This window comes from Lycorma delicatula, chromosome 7, assembly GCF_047948215.1.
Source record: "Lycorma delicatula isolate Av1 chromosome 7, ASM4794821v1, whole genome shotgun sequence".
NCBI lineage: Eukaryota > Metazoa > Arthropoda > Insecta > Hemiptera > Fulgoridae > Lycorma > Lycorma delicatula.
Window position 1 is genome coordinate 114681295 of NC_134461.1, and position 19025 is coordinate 114700319.

General features: G+C 30.9%; 1 protein-coding gene across 1 annotated transcript in view; it reads left to right on the forward strand.

Moving 5' to 3' along the window:
- The first annotated feature begins 590 nt into the window (after nt 1–590).
- The window catches only part of LOC142327720 (ATP-dependent RNA helicase DHX8-like), a 34821-nt gene continuing 16386 nt past the window's right edge, over nt 591–19025 (forward strand). The window contains exons 1-7 of the mRNA XM_075371007.1: nt 591–829; nt 5824–5939; nt 6852–6990; nt 7149–7316; nt 11176–11338; nt 12081–12262; nt 14820–14927. Coding sequence (XP_075227122.1) covers nt 626–829; nt 5824–5939; nt 6852–6990; nt 7149–7316; nt 11176–11338; nt 12081–12262; nt 14820–14849 — 1002 coding nt within the window. The 5' untranslated portion in view covers nt 591–625 and the 3' untranslated portion in view covers nt 14850–14927. The remainder of the gene's footprint in view (nt 830–5823; nt 5940–6851; nt 6991–7148; nt 7317–11175; nt 11339–12080; nt 12263–14819; nt 14928–19025) is intronic.

A 19025-nucleotide genomic window follows, 5' to 3' on the forward strand; every position in this document is an offset into this window, starting at 1 on the left:
AAAATTTCTTAAATATTTCAAATTTTGTGACGAAATACCTGCTGTAAGAAAATTACACAGTTTTTGTCGCAAGGAACTAAATTTTACCGCTATTAGGGAAACGGAAAGGAAATTATAAAATCTGTGAGTTTTCAACTCAGGAAGTGTATAAACAACGGACTGATTTTGTGTGAACAGGATGATGTAATTGCAAAACGTGCATTTTTTTTTTGGGTATCTAAGAAAAACTGTAACTTCTGACCAAAAGAGACCATAGAGGTCATATGCTTAGATGAAACTTGTTTGATAACATTTACATAACTGCCAGATGTTATGTTCTCTCTATCACACTCTATCTCTATCTCTTTATATATATTAAATAAACAAAGGGTATATTAAATAGTCATAAAGTCTTCCAGTTTAGTTCAGCAGGGAAATTTTTCCTGCCTATCCAGCAACACTATGTGGAAGCAATACTCTGTACCAAAATCTGAAAGGATTTTGCATAAAGAATTTTTTTTCAGTGCGCAGAACCTTTCCCATTAATTATTATTACAAAGAAAAATTAAGAATTTTATTTTCTGTATATATATTCTTTTGTTTTAGTTAGGAATATAGTGAAGGAAAGAATAAATCCGGCGGCAATATGGCAAACATTGAAGAGTCAAATGAACCGGAGCTCGGCAAAATATATAATGGTAAAGAGGCCAATATCGTACCGTTTGGTTGTTTTGTACAGTTAGAAGGTTTACATCGACGAGTTGAAGGTCTTGTACATATATCTCAGCTAAGAGCTGAAGGCCGAGTAACCAACGTTTCAGACGTTGTGTCTAGAGGAACTAAAGTTAAGGTACGTTTTTTAATATCGATTTAATACTTTTCTCTTTTTTTTAACTATATGCATAATAATGTTTTATTCTGACTGACGACTTAAGATTTCAATCATAAAATTTGTTGTAAGTTGTATATGTGTAATATACAGAGTGAGCTAAAAGATACGCAACCCTAAATTCAGAAAACATTTTGTGGAGGGGAATTTAGTTTTTTTGCCAGCGGGAATTTGTGTGTTGGCAACAGGTGACACCTTGTGGTAGAAGAGTAGCACATGCTCAATTGCACTTAAGCAATTTTTCTCCTTTTTTGATGACAGTGATGAGTAAGCTGTGAGCAAACAAGCATGCATTTCTCCCAGGCTCAAACGACGTATTCATTGTTGAAAGTTAATCGCAGTCATTCTTAAAATGTCTGGAAGACTTTCGGTAGCTTTTTCTGAATCGCTGGTGCCTAATAAATCAACGATTTTACGTGTATGCATGTTTTAGAGAAACCGGTAGCGTGAATGAATGTAAACATCCGGTAGTGTAGATGTTTGTAAGGTCGGTTCAGCCGATGTGCGGTTTTAAATGATACGTCCTTGGAAAGTATCCTCATATTTCATCACATTCACCAAGAAAGTCGATACGAAACCTTTGTTAACAAACCAGAATGTCTTATGTAAGTGTTTGCAGAGCCACGAAGAAGCTGAAACTCCATCCGTATCGCATTCGCATTGTGTACGAGCTTCAACAACCTGATGGTGAGAAAAGACTATTACTGCCAGTAGTTTTTGGGTTTTATTTGCAGCAGTGTTCGAGTGTTGGATTATGTGTTTTCTACTCTGATGAAGCACGGTTTTACCTAAGAGGCTACATAAACAGCCAGAATGACAGATACTGGAGTTCAGAAAACTCTTACATTTTCAATGAGACCCCGTTACATTCACAGAAGGTTGGAGTTTGATGTCCGATTTCACATAAAAGAATTGTAGGCCCGATCTTTTTCACGGAAACAATAAAATCTGTACATTACCAGGACATCGCCATTCGATTTGTGGTACTGTTAAAGGCTGACTAATGGGACTTCTGGCTCCAGAAAAATGGTCCAACGGTGTACATAGCAAATAGCACAATGACACTGTTGCGTGAATTCTTTGGGAACACGTAATTTTTTGTGGACTGCGACCACCTAGATCACCAGATTTAACTCCTTCTGACTTTTCTCTTTGAGGACTTCTGAAGGATGATATCTGTAAGAACAACCCTCACATAATCGTCCGACTCTAGCACAACATCGAAGATGAAATATCCTGCATAAGTGCAGCAACCAAAAAGCAGGAACTAACATGAAAGAATATGTTGAGACACGTACAGTAGCAGATATAGGACATTTCCAGCATCTATTCTGAGAAAAATAAATAAATATAAATGCACGTTTTGTTCATCTGTAATATTCTGTTGAGTATATATTATGTTAATAAAGATTTGTTAAGAATATTAATTATTGAGTTGCATATCTTTTGGGATACTCTATATGTACTACATATTGATAAGAATTTATACAAATTATAATGTAAGTTTCCTTTAATTTGGAATCATTTTCTAATTTTAATGTATTGCTTTGAGGACTATATTTTAAAAAAAGGACTTTTACAGCCAATAAATTTTTATTTCTTCATAAAATAAAAATCTAATTTTTAATTTTCATAAAATTTGGTTTATTATGTTGAAAAAAGTATAAGTATAGAAAAATGTTTATGAGTTTTGAAAATATTCAGTCAATTCCTTTTCATTGTTTTATTTCTCTCTTTGTCCCTTTCCTCTTCTTCAATGTATGTTGCTTCCAATTCAATAAAATTGTCATCGGAAAAATATGTAATTTGACAATGTTTTCTTGAAATTTTTAAACAATGAAGTCTATCATTTTAGATATTTCCATATTCAACTTGTGCATTTGCATTATAAATTTATGTAATTTTCTAAATTATATATTTTTGTTGTAACTATATAAAATAAATTGTATATTTTCTAAAATTTGTGCAGTATTTAACTATTGACAACATCTGTTGTAGCCAAATCTGTTTGGCTTTACCAAATAATATAATCTGAATGCTACAGTTTAATAAAAACTATTTATCTGAATTTGTCCTAGTAAAAAGATTTATTTTTTTGTTCCTATAATTACTGAACAGTTGACCAATTTTTATAAAATGTCTAATAAACAATCACTTTTGCTAGTAATAATGGGTATACAAGATTTTGAAAAAAAAAACAAAGTGGAAAATGGTAGTTGTCACTAACTTTAAGCCAAATAAACACCAATAGGGATTCTGTCTGAATGTTTTAAAGTTAAATAACTTAAAACATTAACTGTTTTTAAAGTTATGTTTTTTCTGATTATACAAGAGAGGATCAGTCAAAAGTTCTCTTTAAAGAAGCAGGAAACTAGAGCTTTTGCCCTTTATGTTGTACCTAGTAGTATAGTACAATGTGTGTATATATATATATATATATATAAAACCAACGGGTTGGTTTAGTGATTAAACTTGTCATTGAAATCAGCTGACTTTGAAGTGGATAGTTTTAAGGTTCCAATAAAGGCAGTTACTTTTATATGGATTTGAATACTAGGTCATGGAAACCAGTGTTCTTTGCTGGTTGGGTTTCAATTAACCACACAGCTCATGAACGGTCGACTTAAGACTGTACAAAATTAAACTTTATTTACATTCATACATATCATCTCCTGAAATAATACATTTCTGTGGTTCCAGAGGCTAAACAGAAAAAGAGAGTATTATAGTTTATATTTATAGCTGGACTACGCAAAATTTGTCCGGCCATCTTTGCTCAGTTGAACAACAGATGAGTACACGTCATCTTTGTGTTAAATCTTCTTTATCTTTCATTAGGACGACTCCAGGTCGGCTTTTGTTGTTCTCAGATGTTCAGTGTTTCTTACTGAATTTTTATATCAAGTTGTTTTTTGTCTATTTATGAGGCAAGTTTGTTTACGTACTTGTTGATTTATTTTCTATGTTTATTCTATTGACGCAATTATTTTTGTTATTATTTTAAAAATTAACAAAACGAGTGATATTTACGACCCTAAATTAGTCAAATTGTTGTACAATATCTTGGATGATAGTGATGGAGAAAATTCTGATTCTGACAAAGAAATTGAGGTTGTATCTATTGAATGTGAACAAATTAGTGAAATATTTTATTTATTTAAATAGTGGTTTTGAAGGGTAACTAGGTGGTGAGGGTAGGGACCTGACATACGAAGATCCGATTATTTGTGGTCGTGATTTGTATTCATCAGATGATGATTATTATGATCACCAGCGTTCAAAAATAAAAAATAGTTGTTTCTGTAAATGAATCTTTTGTTGGTGATACCATTTCTAATGATTCTTCTTCTAGGCTTACTAGTGCTTCTATTACTCCTCTTAGATTTTCTTCAGAAATTCCTATCGCTTAGATTTAGTCTTATGTTCAACTTCATCAGTTCGTGTTATCGGCAATAATTACATTCTCATAACATTGTAACAACTCTATAATTTTTTTTTTATTATAAAATGGTTTCTAAGAAAATAATGTTCTTTTTTACACTTAGTTCTCAAGTATAAATAATCAGAAGCGTGTGAAACAGTAGTATTCACTGGAAGTAAAACATCAGACAGACTCTGGTTTTGTGCTGTATTTTACCAAAAAAAGTTTTCTTTCAAGTCGCATAACGTTGTACTCCAAAGTGATATCTAAATAAATTTATATTATATTGAAAGAGTATGTTTCTATTTTTGTAAAAATATGCTATATGCATTATAAATAACTTAAAATAATAAAACGATTACAAAAATATTAATTGCTTGCATCACAGCTATTTATTTTTTTTCTGTATTTGAAAGGGAAATTTCAGTGTGACATACGAACTCTGGGAAGTCATATTTGGTTTTTTTTTTTTTACATAGAACAGATCTACATATACTTTTCTTTCAGGTGATAAAACTCATGTAACGGAATTTTATAATTATAATGAATAGGAATTTTTTTAAAATTAATATAAATTGTCCAGTTACTGTTGACCACCATTGCTAAGAAGCCCACGGTTCAAAGTGTTAAATATAGAATTACTGGAAATTCTTTGCAAAAAAAGTTTGAAATTATTACTAAAAGAGAAACAAAAGTTAAAATGATCAACCTATTGTTGCACTACAGGAAAGATTTTGTTTACTTAAATTAGTTTTATACTAATATTTTATATATATATTTTTTTACATCATCTTTCTACTGATGAATTTATCAAGATCACTCTTATTCTAATCACATGTCCTTAAAAGTTTCCTTTTATTTTTTGTATTTCTTGTACAAACTGTTCTTTAAAACTGTTCATTACTTTGCATTCCTCTATCTATTCATTTTATTTTCTCCAACCTTCTTCTTACCCACATCTCAAAAGCCACAACCCAGTCCCTCTCCATATTCCTCATTGTCCATGTTTCACTTTCATATAACAAGACGCCCACCTGTAGCATTTGACTAACCTCTTCCTTCACTCTAAGTTCAGACTTTTACTACATAGTAATTTCCTCTTCTTACTGATGGCCATCGCTATCGTTTCTTTTATCTCTGTTGCCCTCTTCCAGTATTCTGACACCATAATCCCCAAGTGTTTGTAGTTTGTTACTTTTCCTATTCATCATTCACTTGCCCTTATCGCTAAATTCTATTTGTTGTTTACTTCCATTATTTTAGTTTTTCCTATATTTATATTCATTCCTTCCTCCAGGGCTATAAACAATCTTTGAGGCGCATGTGTACTATCAACTAGAATTATCATTAGAAAATCTTATACATTTATTTTTCATCCTCCTTTACTTAACCTTTCTTCTCTTTTTTCTAATATATTCCTTATCATATCATCAACGTTGGTGATAGGCATCATCCACGTGGCATCATCAACACCTCGACTTAGACCCGCACATTCGTTTGTATTCTTACTTTCATTGTTGTTTTATTTTTGCAGGTTAAAGTTTTATCATTGGCCGGTCAAAAAGTTTCATTGTCAATGAAAGATGTCGATCAAGAAACCGGAATGGATTTGAATCCGACAAATCATAATTTATTACTTGGAAAGGAACGGTTGGTATTTAAAACTATTTTTTACTATTTTATATTTAAATTAACCCGGTGAGTCGGTCTAGTAATAAAATTGTTGTGCAAATTAGCTGTTTAATAGCTGATTTTCAAAGTTGAAGGTTCTAAGGTTTAAATCGTAGTAAACATAAATTACTTTTGTAGAGATTTGTATATTAGGGAGAGAATACTTTGGCGGTTGGAGTTAAATTAACCACATACCTTTGGAATAGTCAGCTTGAGTACACAAGATTCCTCATTTACATATTTGTACATATCATCCTCTTCTCTTTGGGCCATGGGGTGATTATTGTTCACAAGTAGAACAGACTGTAAGGAACATACGAGGGTAAGTCAATTATTATCTACAATGTAGTTATAAATTTTATTGCGTTTTATAAATCTTATTGTGGTTTTACATTTTCTTGCGTAGCAACCTTTTTGTCGGGGTGAAATTGTACCCATCTCATTGGATCTTTTATTCACTACACCTAGACTAACCTTACACTCTCCTGCTGTCTTTGAGTTATACGAGTATGTTCATCGAGTGTTATTATCTCGGTTCTTTTCTTAGGAGTTAACCCGTACTGCTACTTTTCTAAATTTATTAACAAAATTACAAGAAGATCAATTACACTAGACGAAACGAAAATGAGGTAAACGATACACATAACCTCTCAAAACAAATAAGATATTTTCAGGCAATACTTGAAATGGAGGGAAGCAGCTGTATTACATCTGGAATCAGTAATACAACATAATTAACTAAAAATTACTTCTTGTGCACGTTAATTTGCGCAAGACAGTAGTATATATATATATAATTTTTTTTTATAGATAGAGAGTGATAGAAAGAAAGAGTTAGTCTTTCTTTAGTGATTTAAACTTTTTATTTTAGCCCTTTTTTTGTGTTATTAGTGAAGAAGAAGCTGCTCATAGAAATCCGGATAGACCTACGTCATTCTTAGATTTACAAGGATCGTTTGAAGGTGATGAAATGCAAAGTAGAAAAAGAGTCAACAGGGTATCGTCACCGGAAAAATGGGAAATTAAACAGGTATGTTTTGTTTTCTTTACCGATAACTTATTCATGTTTCTACTATTGATTTTACAAATTATTTATATTTTTGTTTAAATTAAAATATAATTGTTATAAATTTAATAATGTTGTTCTGGTATATATAAAACGCATACGTATTTTATTTTAATTTACAGATGATGGCTGCATCGTGTATCGATAAAAGCGAACTACCAGATTTTGATGAAGAAACTGGTTTATTACCCAAAGAAGCGGCTGAAGAAGAGGATATTGAAATTGAAATGGTTGAAGAAGAGCCACCATTTTTACAAGGACACGGACGTAATCTTCATGATCTTAGTCCTGTAAGTTTGTTTATATGGGTGTGTGTGTGTGAGTGTGAGTACACGTGCGTATAGTTGTAATGTAATATTTTATTGTTATTTGATAAAAAGATTATTGTTTCGTGATAGAAAGTTTCACTAATATTTTTGTTATATAATCTGTTACAATCTTTCTTATAACTGTGACTCCTGTAAAGCTCCTGATGTACAAGATGCATCAGTCAGTTGCTTTCTCTTAAGAGTTATGATAGTTATATATGGCGCAGAATGAAAGTGTCAACTGTTGAGTTGAACTTTAATAGCGTTTTATAGTCTTTGTATATTGAAGCGTAACAGTATATTTATCTCGGTTAAAAAATTAACGGGGTAACAGTTCAATCCTTACTTTCTTTAGTAAGCCTGGCACATAAAATATTTATTACTGTTTGAAAGTATTCTAATCTGTTATTCTCAGTAGTATGCTTTGAGAAAGACAATATTGCATGTGTGATTTTTTACAAAATAATTTTTATTTTGCATTTTTTGTTAGTATTAACTAAGTTTTGTACATGTGGTGCAGAGGATTGGTGAGGTTTTGAAGTTTTTTAAAGAAGTATTGCTATTTCTAATCTGTAGGCTCTTAGTATGATAGTTTAAAGTTCTTTGCATTAATAAGGAATTTAAGAAAGGTGGATGACATATTTTTCCATAATATTTTATATTTCCATTAGGATTATCATAATTGATTAGAGTGTTACCGTCTGCCCTTCCTAGCATTGTCTCTCTAACATTCATAGTTAACGGGTTTCGAAGTACCTCCATTAAACTAACAATGTTAAGTGTGACAATGCTAGGAAGGACAGAAAATAACACTGAAATCAAAGATGGATGAAATTTTATTGTATTTAGAAGGTGTGTGTTTGTATAAACAGTACTTATAGTTTGTTTCATATCAGTTCAACTACTGAGTGAAGTGAGGTTTAAGGAACTCATTCAAACTCTGAATATGAACATTACTACTCATTGACTTATACGAGAGCTGAATAATTAAGGTGAGAAATGGCTGTAGAGAGAAATGATTTATTCAATGACAATGATACGCTACTCTTCAGTATAATCCTTGACTACATTTAGGCTCTTGTCCCATGTTTCTGTGAGGTTTCTTATTCCAGTAGTAAAGAATTGTTCACCTCTGTTTCTGAGCTACTGTATACCATATTCTTGATCCACTCGTTGTAGCCGAACTCAGTGTCACGTAAAATTTCTTCAACAGGACCCGATAAACAAGAAAATCTGATGGTGCAAGATTGGGACTATAAGGTGGATGAGACATCTGCCATCCCATCTTTTGAGTAGATTCGCATGGGTTTTGAGCAGTATATGGGGACAGATGTTGTCATGCAAATTATGTCATAATAGTACTCTTGATTGATTATATGCTGTTCTTTCAATTAATCACAATAAATTGAGCCATTGTAATCCCAAAGCGCTAATACCATCGATTTACCGGCTTATGCGTAGATTTTTAATTTTTTCCCTGGCAGGAGAATGTAGATGTTTACATTCTCTGATATTTGGATTCCAGAATTATTATTATGCATTTTGCATATATTTAAATAAAAAGTAATATACTTTAAACATAAAGAGGTCATATGTGAATCATTAATTTGAAAATGTTAAAGAAGGGGAAAACTCACTTAAATTTTTAAGTTCATAATTTCATCCAAAATTATTTATATTATTATTATTATTATTACTTCTATGAGCAATTCAAAACATTTCTTAGAGTACATTTTGACACTTAAGTAAAAATACCTTGATGACAGTTTAATTGTAAACAATAAAATTATAAAAAATTTCTATAAAAGTAAGTAAATTAACCCTATGAATAGTTTTTTGTTTTTAACGGTGCTAAATCGTTAAGTTTATAATGTGTTCCCATTTTCCAAACAATGCTGCTGTTGTGCAGATTAAAGAACATATATCTAATTAAGTAGATATATGGATGTTCTGGGACGTTTTCCCCGAACTTCAGGTTCTGATTCAGGAATCAAAATGAACAAAAAAGTTCGTATCAAAATAAGTCCTATTTTGCTTTGTTTTCTTTCTGGATGCCATTTTATGATTTTCAGCAAAAAAATTATATCTCAGGAATGGGTAAACCTACTTTAATTAAATTGGGCAAATCAAATTTAATTTTAGAAATTCAAAAATTTCAAAATGGCGCCCATCTAAATTTTTTAATTTTTAATATCTTTATAATTATTTCTTAGATCAAATTTTTGCTTATTACAAAAGTTATTTTATTTTATATTTAACAAAATGACACCTCATTTGTAAAAATCCGTTGACAAACAATCACATTATTGCAGACAACTTGGCATTATGCTTGTATGCATACATGTCAGATTGCCTTAATGCAAGCTGATAATTTTTATTAATTTACCGTTATTATTTATTATTAATAATTTTTATTGCATTTAGTGGAAGAAAAACAGGTAAAAAATTATCAGGTGAAATTTTTGAAGGTGCTTTGTTTTCAAAAATTTTTTTATTTTGTACAAGACAAGACAAATAGACTAGACTACGCTAGAATAGTAAATTTAATTAAAGTAGGTTTACCCATTCCTGAGATATGATTTTTTTGTTGAAATCAGTAAATGGCATCCAGAGGAAAAAGCAAAATAGGACTTAATGTCGATAGAACTTTTTTTGCTCATTTTGGTGTCCTGAATCAGTACCTGTGGTTTGGGGAATGTGTCCCAGAACACTTAAAAATGTAAGGGAAAAGTCTAAACTTTAACAAAATCGTACTATAAAAACCACACTAGGAAACAAAAATTTAAACCTCTTTATAAATTTTATTAGTTTATCTATTTTACTTACATCATCCCCTAAAATATTGTCCATGTTGTATGGAGTTTAATTTTTCATTTAATGCAACATGATGTGTGTATTCCATGAGAATATGATGGATTTTTATTTAGCAAACAAATTGGACTTATCAATAGAAATCATGTGAAATCCACATGTTAATCTGCTGTCCCCAGACGCAACTGTCACATGACAATTTCTTCATGAAGACTGGCTTGCAGTAATGACCTTTGTGACAGAGTATATCACAGTTTAGTTTTCAGTACAGGTGACTGCTCACTTTGCTTCACTTTTCTTGATTAACATTCCATGAAGAACGTATAATTAAAATTGGTCATATGCTTCAAGAGATTCAGCTAGGCATATATATATATATATATATATATATATATATATATATATGATTATATGAATAAATAAGTTTATATAAAGTATTATTAAAACTAATAAGTTCTTGTTTGAAAAATTCACCAAGGTGAAGGACTGTCTTTTGACTACAAGAACTTTTTATAGAATGAAATTATCATTATTTGATCACCGAATACAACTACACTGCGATTGGTTTATTGAGCTTCTTGTCTCACTTCTTTCTGTATTGAAAATAGTTGTGTAGCAATCTTATTATTACTCCCTGAATTTTTATTTTGTCTTTGTCCGCCAAAGTTTTCTAAATTTTTTTGGGAGGATTAAGGGAATAGGATTTAGTGAATTTTATGTCTGGCTGACCTTCCTGGAGTTATCTACAGCAGTGAATGTTTAATATTCTACTTTGGAAGTTTTTAATTTGCAAAAAATGTCATAACCAGGATTCTTACGTAGAATGTTTGGATGAAAAACATAATATTACCGTTCTACTTTGATGATTGGTAGAAAATGTATTAAAATTAATATTTATACATTAAAAGTAATTTCGGTTTTGAAGATGTGAAAAAATATCTTAATGGTACATTGTCCCCATTGATGGTTTTGAGCCCATCAAAATTATTATAGTTAAATTGTACGGTAATCTTTGTATTTTTTTCTTTAGGTTAGAATCGTTAAAAATCCTGATGGGTCACTTGCACAAGCTGCTATGATGCAAAGCGCTTTAGACAAAGAAAGAAGGGAACAGAAAATGTTACAGCGGGAACAAGAACTTGATTCTGTTCCGACCGGTCTTAATAAAAACTGGATCGATCCTCTACCAGAAAGTAAGTAATTGTTTTGTATTGTAACTAGTTAAAATCTCTTAATGACAAAGAATACAGTGTGTGTTAAGTTAAAAATGAGAAAAGATTTTTTTTTAATCTGTAATTTTAGAAAGTATCATTGTATCAGGAATTGTGTTAGTAAACTTTTTTTTATGTTATTCTGATAGAAATGAAAATTCACTTTATTTAAAACCTTAAATGATCACAGTGGGTTTGAACCGCTTTATAATTCTACTGACATAAGACCCCAGATTTTTTTTTTTTTGGAAACGATAGTTAACCCTTCAGAAGGAATTTGCAAAAAAATTAAAGTGCCTCTTGATAACTTTACAAAAAAAATTGTTTTAAAGTCTTTTAGCTTGAATTATGCATATTTTATTTTAAATTTTAATTATACCCTACAATATAAGCAGTTAAATCTCATTGTAGTTAATTAGGATCAACAAGAGTCTTTTCATTTTTCTAAAGTATATTCCTCTTCTTCATAGATACACTGCCTCTTATTTCTTACATACAGTTCTTATTTGATATTACCAAAGTTTGCCAATACTTGAACAACTTTATCTGTTCAGCAAATTTACCTATCTATTAACAGATGTAAATACATCTGATCAGTGTATTTTGTTTGATGTCCTATTTTGTCGTACAGATTGATTTTTATTTAAAATTTTTTACCTATTCTTGATAGTTTTTATGATCGTCCAAATAACTGGTAATCGATATGTTATATTCATTTTTATAGGCGATGGTAGAACATTGGCTGCTAATATGAGAGGAATTGGTTTAACGAATCAGGATTTACCGGAATGGAAGAAACATGTAATTGGTGGAAAGAAAAGTTCATTCGGTATGAAAACTAATATGACTCTATTAGAACAGCGTCAAAGTTTACCGATTTATAAACTTAAAGATGAACTTATTAAGGTAATGAAAGGCTTTATTTTTTTACTGTTCTTATATATAAATTATTTTTATATCACATATCGTGTTTTTTTTTGCTCTTAAAGGATTGCCTATAACTTTGTAATTTTTCTTAAATGAAGTTTTTTAACTGTTAAAAAAGTTATTAAATTGCTCACTTAAAGAAAAGACTTTAAAAACATTTAAAGGAACAGGTGATATAATTAATTTTATCAATTAGCATTTAAAATTCTCTATAAATTGCTCAACACATTGGAACAAATGATTTAACTAATTCTTTAAAATTATTTTTTAATTACATTAGGATTTTGGGTAGACAGACATCATTTTTGTCCTTGCCCTCTTTTCCGTCTCTTTTAACCTTTCCCCCATTAACAGTTCTGTAGTATAGGTTGACCGTACTAAATTCTTCAAAGTGAGGTTGCCAATTCTCTTATATAACCTGATACTTCCGGAATGTCTTACATGTTTTTGAATTTCTCAAGGAATAGCATCTTGAAAACACACACACACACACTCTTTCTCTCTAAGAATTTATCTTAAAAAACAGGTAATTAGACATCTTAGATTAAATTTACGATATAACTGTTATATTACATTCTGTTAATTCAATTTTAAAGGTTTTTCTGCTCTCCTGAAAAATGTAGGTTTTTGCACATAGGAGGTTATATAGAATGAATGACGATATACACTCGAATATATGAGACCACCACACCCCAAGCAATCCAGTAAGCCTCCATGATGAGGCAATTCAATAATTTTTAAATAGAAAAGTTAGAATTGTGTTAAATCATTTTAAAGACAATGAAAAATTAAAATTAAAAACATCAAGTTATGACAGCCCTAACCAAAATGGCAATCAATTAATGTTTTTAATAGCTAGTTTCAAATGTAAACAAAGTTTTTATCATTGCAGCCGGTGAAAAAAAATTCACCACCTGCGATTATTGGGGGTAATACCAGGTAATTCAAAAAGAAAGAGCAGATTTAAATATTTATTTCTAATGAACGACAATAGATGGAGACACTTGATAATAGATGATACATCACTGAATAGAGGAAAGTTCAAATTTTTAAGTATTTAAAAAAGTCTTAAGGATTTAAAAAAGTCTTCTATTGATAAATTTCTCAATAAAATGCTAAAAAAAAGCCTTGCTAACTAGGAGGAGGCACGGGTAGAAATGTTCTATAACCTACTTATGTTTATTCAAACATTACATTCCTGTCTATGCTCTTTATGCTTCTCATACACCTTCCCCTCGGTTAACTCCTGATATTAACATTTAATGATTTTTAGCAGATATTCCAGATTATTGCTGCTTGCTTCCTAATCTCAACAGAGAATCGTTTTTTAATTACATTTTTCCATCCGATATTAAAAGTATAACATTTTATTTCCACCCAGTATTATAACAAGAAATGGAATAATTAGGTTTGTAGAAGTCCATAGAACAGCATTATTTAAATGTAAGCTATGTTTTGTTGAGCCAGAGTTCATATAGAAATTATCATATGATATCGATACCTTTAGATATAATATCTGACCCGCTTTTACTGTACATCAATAATGTTTTCACTTCATCTTTACGATCAGAGAAGTTTCTTGAGTAAGGAAAGTATTTTTTTTCCTTATGGAAAGAGTCTTAATCCACCCATTAAGAAAGTCTCTGTACTTCCTTGGCCTTGAACTCGGAGTCTCAGCTTATAACTTTATTAAGTATACTGGCTAAGAGATTGGAGTGCATAGTTTACAATCAGGTGCAGCACTGTCTACTGTGTCAAAACATCCTTGATTTATTTTAATGTGTGATCTTGATCTTCTTCAAAAAGTGACAGAATGTCTGTTTGACAATGGACCACAGAAAAGTTATAGTTCTCTTTCTTCTAGATTCTAGTAAAGCATTTAACTTTGGTGTCTGCGAGTTATTACCAGCTAAATTATCACAATTGTGGTTACCGGTCCCAGGGATAAAGTGATTGAATCTTATTTTTTAAACACATGTTATACGATATAACACTCATTGTTTAGATTATTATATTGTATACATTTGGCTTACCATCAGTCAGAAATTGGCATTGTCATCAGTTTTACGACTGGTCCGGTCACAGACAAGTCGTGGACAGTAATATTGCAAAGGGTAGGTGAGGATCAGATAAAGTATGAGCTTTGAACTAACTTAGATTAATGTAATTTTATTACTTGTACCAGATACTCATATCATGAATTCAGATACAAGATTACTTTGCATATATTTTTAATCTTTTAATTTACAAAAATTAAAAGTAAATTCATTGAATTTATCATTAATATTTAATCTAAAAGATTAAATGTGACTCCACTCTAAAATGAATTCTTTTAGTTTTCTTCAAAAAAGATGAATAAGACACTCCCAATGAATTAAAATAAGGAAAGAGTGATAGTTTAATGTACATACCACACTGGGGATAGGAAGAATATGTGACTGAATATTCAAGTAGATTTGTTGTAGGTTCTAAGTAAATCTGACATGTGTCATCAACATCTTTAGCATATTGTTTTTAAGTTATTATTTGTTTATAGGTACAGCCGCTCTTACTTCCAGACAGCTAAAAGAAAACGATTTTGTTAAAGTTGTCAATTTCTTAGACGAAGCTGTTACTATCGCATCTGATGTACAGAAAGAAACAGGTAACAATTACATTTTTTCTTTCTAAATATGAGTTTAAAAAATCAGCATTCACTGTTTATACTTTTCGTTTTTCCATTTTTCTTTTGTTTTTACATCATAGCTCTAGAGCAGTGATGGGCAAAGTACGGCCCGCAGGCCAGATGTGGCCCCCAGACTGGTCTAATTTGGCACATGACATGGTTCTAAATGGCTACCTACACACATTCTTTATCACGTTCAGTTCTCTCAACCAAACACGTAGATGCATTTCAGACTTCTATCACGTTGTATTCTTTCTGTGTCTGTATTCTGCACACAGGGTAGCAGACAGCAGTAGGTCACGGAAAGGCGCCAGAGCATTCATAACTGTAGTGCTCAACAGACTGACTCATGTTATCCCCACCACTCCAGCCGCCACCTAACACCCTAATACTCTGTCAGTTGAGTCAGTAGCTAATTATGCAGTAGTTCTCAATTTGATCTCAAATATTCTTGTCAGTTATTATTGTTTGCTGTTTTGTACTGAGTATTTGTGAGATGTTTCTGATTTGCCAAGATGACAACTAAAAAATGTAAAGTTAATTCAGTGTGCCGTGTTTTCAAAGAGGAGTGGACTTGGAAATACTTTTTCACAGCTTTTAAGGATAATAAACCATTGTGTCTTATTTCTAATGGAACTATGACCATCTACAAAGAATTTTTAACATTTCCCGGCACTTTACATCTAAGCATAAAAATGCCAGTTATGAAGCTATGACCGAAAATAAAAGGAAACAAAAAGCAGAGGGTCTATGTGAAAAGGTCTCGCAAATATTTTTAAAAAACAAAATAGTTCTCAAAAAGCAGCTGCACATGCTATTTATGTTGTAGCATACAATATTGCTAAAAGTAACAAAGCTCTTTCTGATGGGGAGTTTGTGAAACATTGCACGCTCTAAGTTTGTGATATTTTGTGTCTTGACAAAACAAATGATTTTGAGACTGTCAGTTTGTCTCAAAAAACAGTTACTTTTAGAATTGAAACAAAAGATAAACACCTATTGTCACAGCTAATATCAAGAATTAGTTTAAATTCTGTTCTGTTACTGTGGACAAGAGTACTGACATAATTGATATTGCCCAGTTACTACTATTTATAAGAGGTATTGATGATAATTTTTGTATTATTGAAGAACTAGCATGCATGTGATCATTAAATGAATTTCAAGAAGGCCATTGACTTTGAAAGTACCCATAACCAGAATATGCAATATTACGACTGATGGAGCACCTAATATGACAGCGAAGAAATCTGGTTTGTTGGCATGTTTAACCAAACATATTTTGAGAACAAAGTTGTATTTCTTCATTGTGTCATGCATCACAAGACTCTGTGTAAATCTGCCCTAGATATGAAACACATGCTTGATGTCATTATGAAGCTTTGTAATATTATTTGATCTCAAGCGCTTACTCGCAGACAATTTCAAGAGTTTCTTGACTCAGTGCAGTCTGAATACACTGATATACTTTCTTACATTAAAGTAAGGTGGCTTAGTGCAGAACGTTTCTTCAAGCGAGTTTGGGAGCTGAAAGAGGAAATAATTTCATTCATGCATGAAAAACAGATGTTTAAAGGCTGTGAAATGCAGGAAGATACTGCATGACTTTCAGTTTTTGCATTTCTTACAGATCTTCTATGTGATCATGAATAAATTGAATGTTAAGCTGCAAGGAAGAAATCGATTTATCCACAATATCTGGGGTCATCTCAGAAAGTTTAAAATGCAACTAGTTCTGTTTGTCAAACAGCTAGTTAAGAAAGATCTGTCCCACTTCTCGACACTAAAAACAATAGTCCCAGCGATTGAAGACAAACTAGTGAGCTACGAGGAAAGCATGAGAAAGGCTCCATGATGAATTTGAATGCAGGTTTCAAGACTTCAAAACTATCGAACAAGATTTGAATAATTTTAGTACGCCATTTAATTTGGACTGCAACACAGTGAAATTGGAATTTCAGCTTGAACTAGTTGAGTTGCAATGTAACACTTAGTTGAGACAGTTGTTTCTCAGCGTCCTGAAATTAAGAGTTCTACAAGTCCCTATCGAGATCAAGTTTCCCAAATTTTAGATCTCATGTCCAGAAGATAACCACCATGCTAGACTCATTCTATGTTTGCAAACAAGTGTTTTCTACCGTGAAACTTCAAAAAAATAGCGTTAGAAATAGATTGACAGATGACCATTTAGCTTCACTTTTAAGAGTCAGCGCATCCCGGTTACAATCAGATTTTGAGAAACTTTTAAAAGTACAGTCACAATTCCATCATCACGCACTCCTTCATACTCGTTCAATCATAAATTGAGTTTTGTAACAATATATCGTAAGATAAAGATAAATATAAAATATAGCTGTACATGTGTTATTTTTTAATAAATTTTGTTGGCCCATCTAGCTCGTTTTCATTTTTCTTTGGTCCTCCCAAAAAAATTTCCTGTTGCTGCTCTAGAGTTATGCAAGAAAACAGTCAAAAATTAAAGTCAAAAAACAGGTATGGGTTGTTTTGCATTTCTTGATGTTTCATGACCCAGGTACCCAAAAAAATAAAATAAAAATGGGGGGGGGGGTTATATTCATATATACATATACAAGTGTGTTGGTGTGTTTTTAGCTTAACTTTCGACTGGATAAATTTATTTTGGTGAAGCTTTGTACACTCATGTGAAAGGGACAATTTTTAGTAAAGTTTTGTGGTCAATATCTCTAGGGAGTAGTGTAAATAGGTTTTTGGGATCAATTTTCTCAAACTTTTGCAAGCATACCCCGGTTTAATTAAGCTCAGTACATTTTTGCATGCTTATCCCCCATTTAAAAAAAAAATTGTAGTCCCAAAATTCCCCCTTCCCCAAAAATTTAAAAAAACGATCTTTTTATTTATTGCATTTTTTTTAACCAAAATTTTTTTTATGTCTTCCTAAGCATAATAATAGTAGAAGTGACCCAAAAAAAAATACCTTGTGAAAAATATTAGAGGTGCAGGAGACTATCAAAGTTTTGATTTTTTTTAATTTAGAAAAACTTTTTTGTGGTTTATTTAAGATTTTAATAATAATATTGCAATAACGTTTCATTGTAATTCATCCACCTCCCTCAAAACAAATTTTTAGGTAACTATTGGTTGTACATTTTTCAGTGGAATTTTTTTTTTTAGTTTCTTCCATTTAATATAGTAAATGTAGAAAAATCAAAAACCTTTGGAAGTGAGGGAGCATAGAAAAATAAAAGTAATTTTGTTTTAATTTTTTAAACTTTTTTTGGTTTATTTTATCATATAATGATAATTTTACAATAAAACTTCATCGTAAATTACCCCCATCCCAAAAAAATAAATGTCAGGAAACTTTTTCAAGTATCATTAATTTTCCTCTATATAAGAACATATAACCATTCCCGGGAAAATATTACAACTTTGTCAGCTTTTTTTTTTTAATTACAGAATTATTGAATAATTACTATTCCGGTTTTGAACTTGATCTGTTAGCACATTTCAATACCTTAAAAGTAGTGAACGTAAAATATTAAACATAAATTTTAAATGACACCTGTTGCTGTGGTTATTACATGATGCTAGCTACTAAAAAATTGTAGGACAGCTTTGCTCGACATTTTTCAACTTCTTTTATTTATAAGGACTAATTAAATGCTACAAAAAAAAAATTATGTTTAATGCTCTGATTGTCCACATCATAATGAAAACTGTGTATTCATGTTATGTTATGTAAAGATTTGTTTTACTTCATTTTGTTATAACGCAATTTCTTTTATAAAAAGAAGCTGTTATATGTACATATATTTTTCACTCTTACTTTTTATTGTTATTCTAAAAGCAGTGCTATTTTATAATTACTGTTTATTTATTATTGTTAATTAAGTTTATTTGTTTTTATTTTTTATTTTTACTTTTTTTTAATATTTTCTTTGTATTTATTTTTCCATTATATTATCTATTTCCATTACATCTTCTGCCGATTATGATTATTTAACAATCAAAATGGCCATCTAGGTTTAAATTTAAGTACATTTTTTTGTAAATCGATTGCGGGACATAATCTTGTTTTCCAATATATTTCAATAA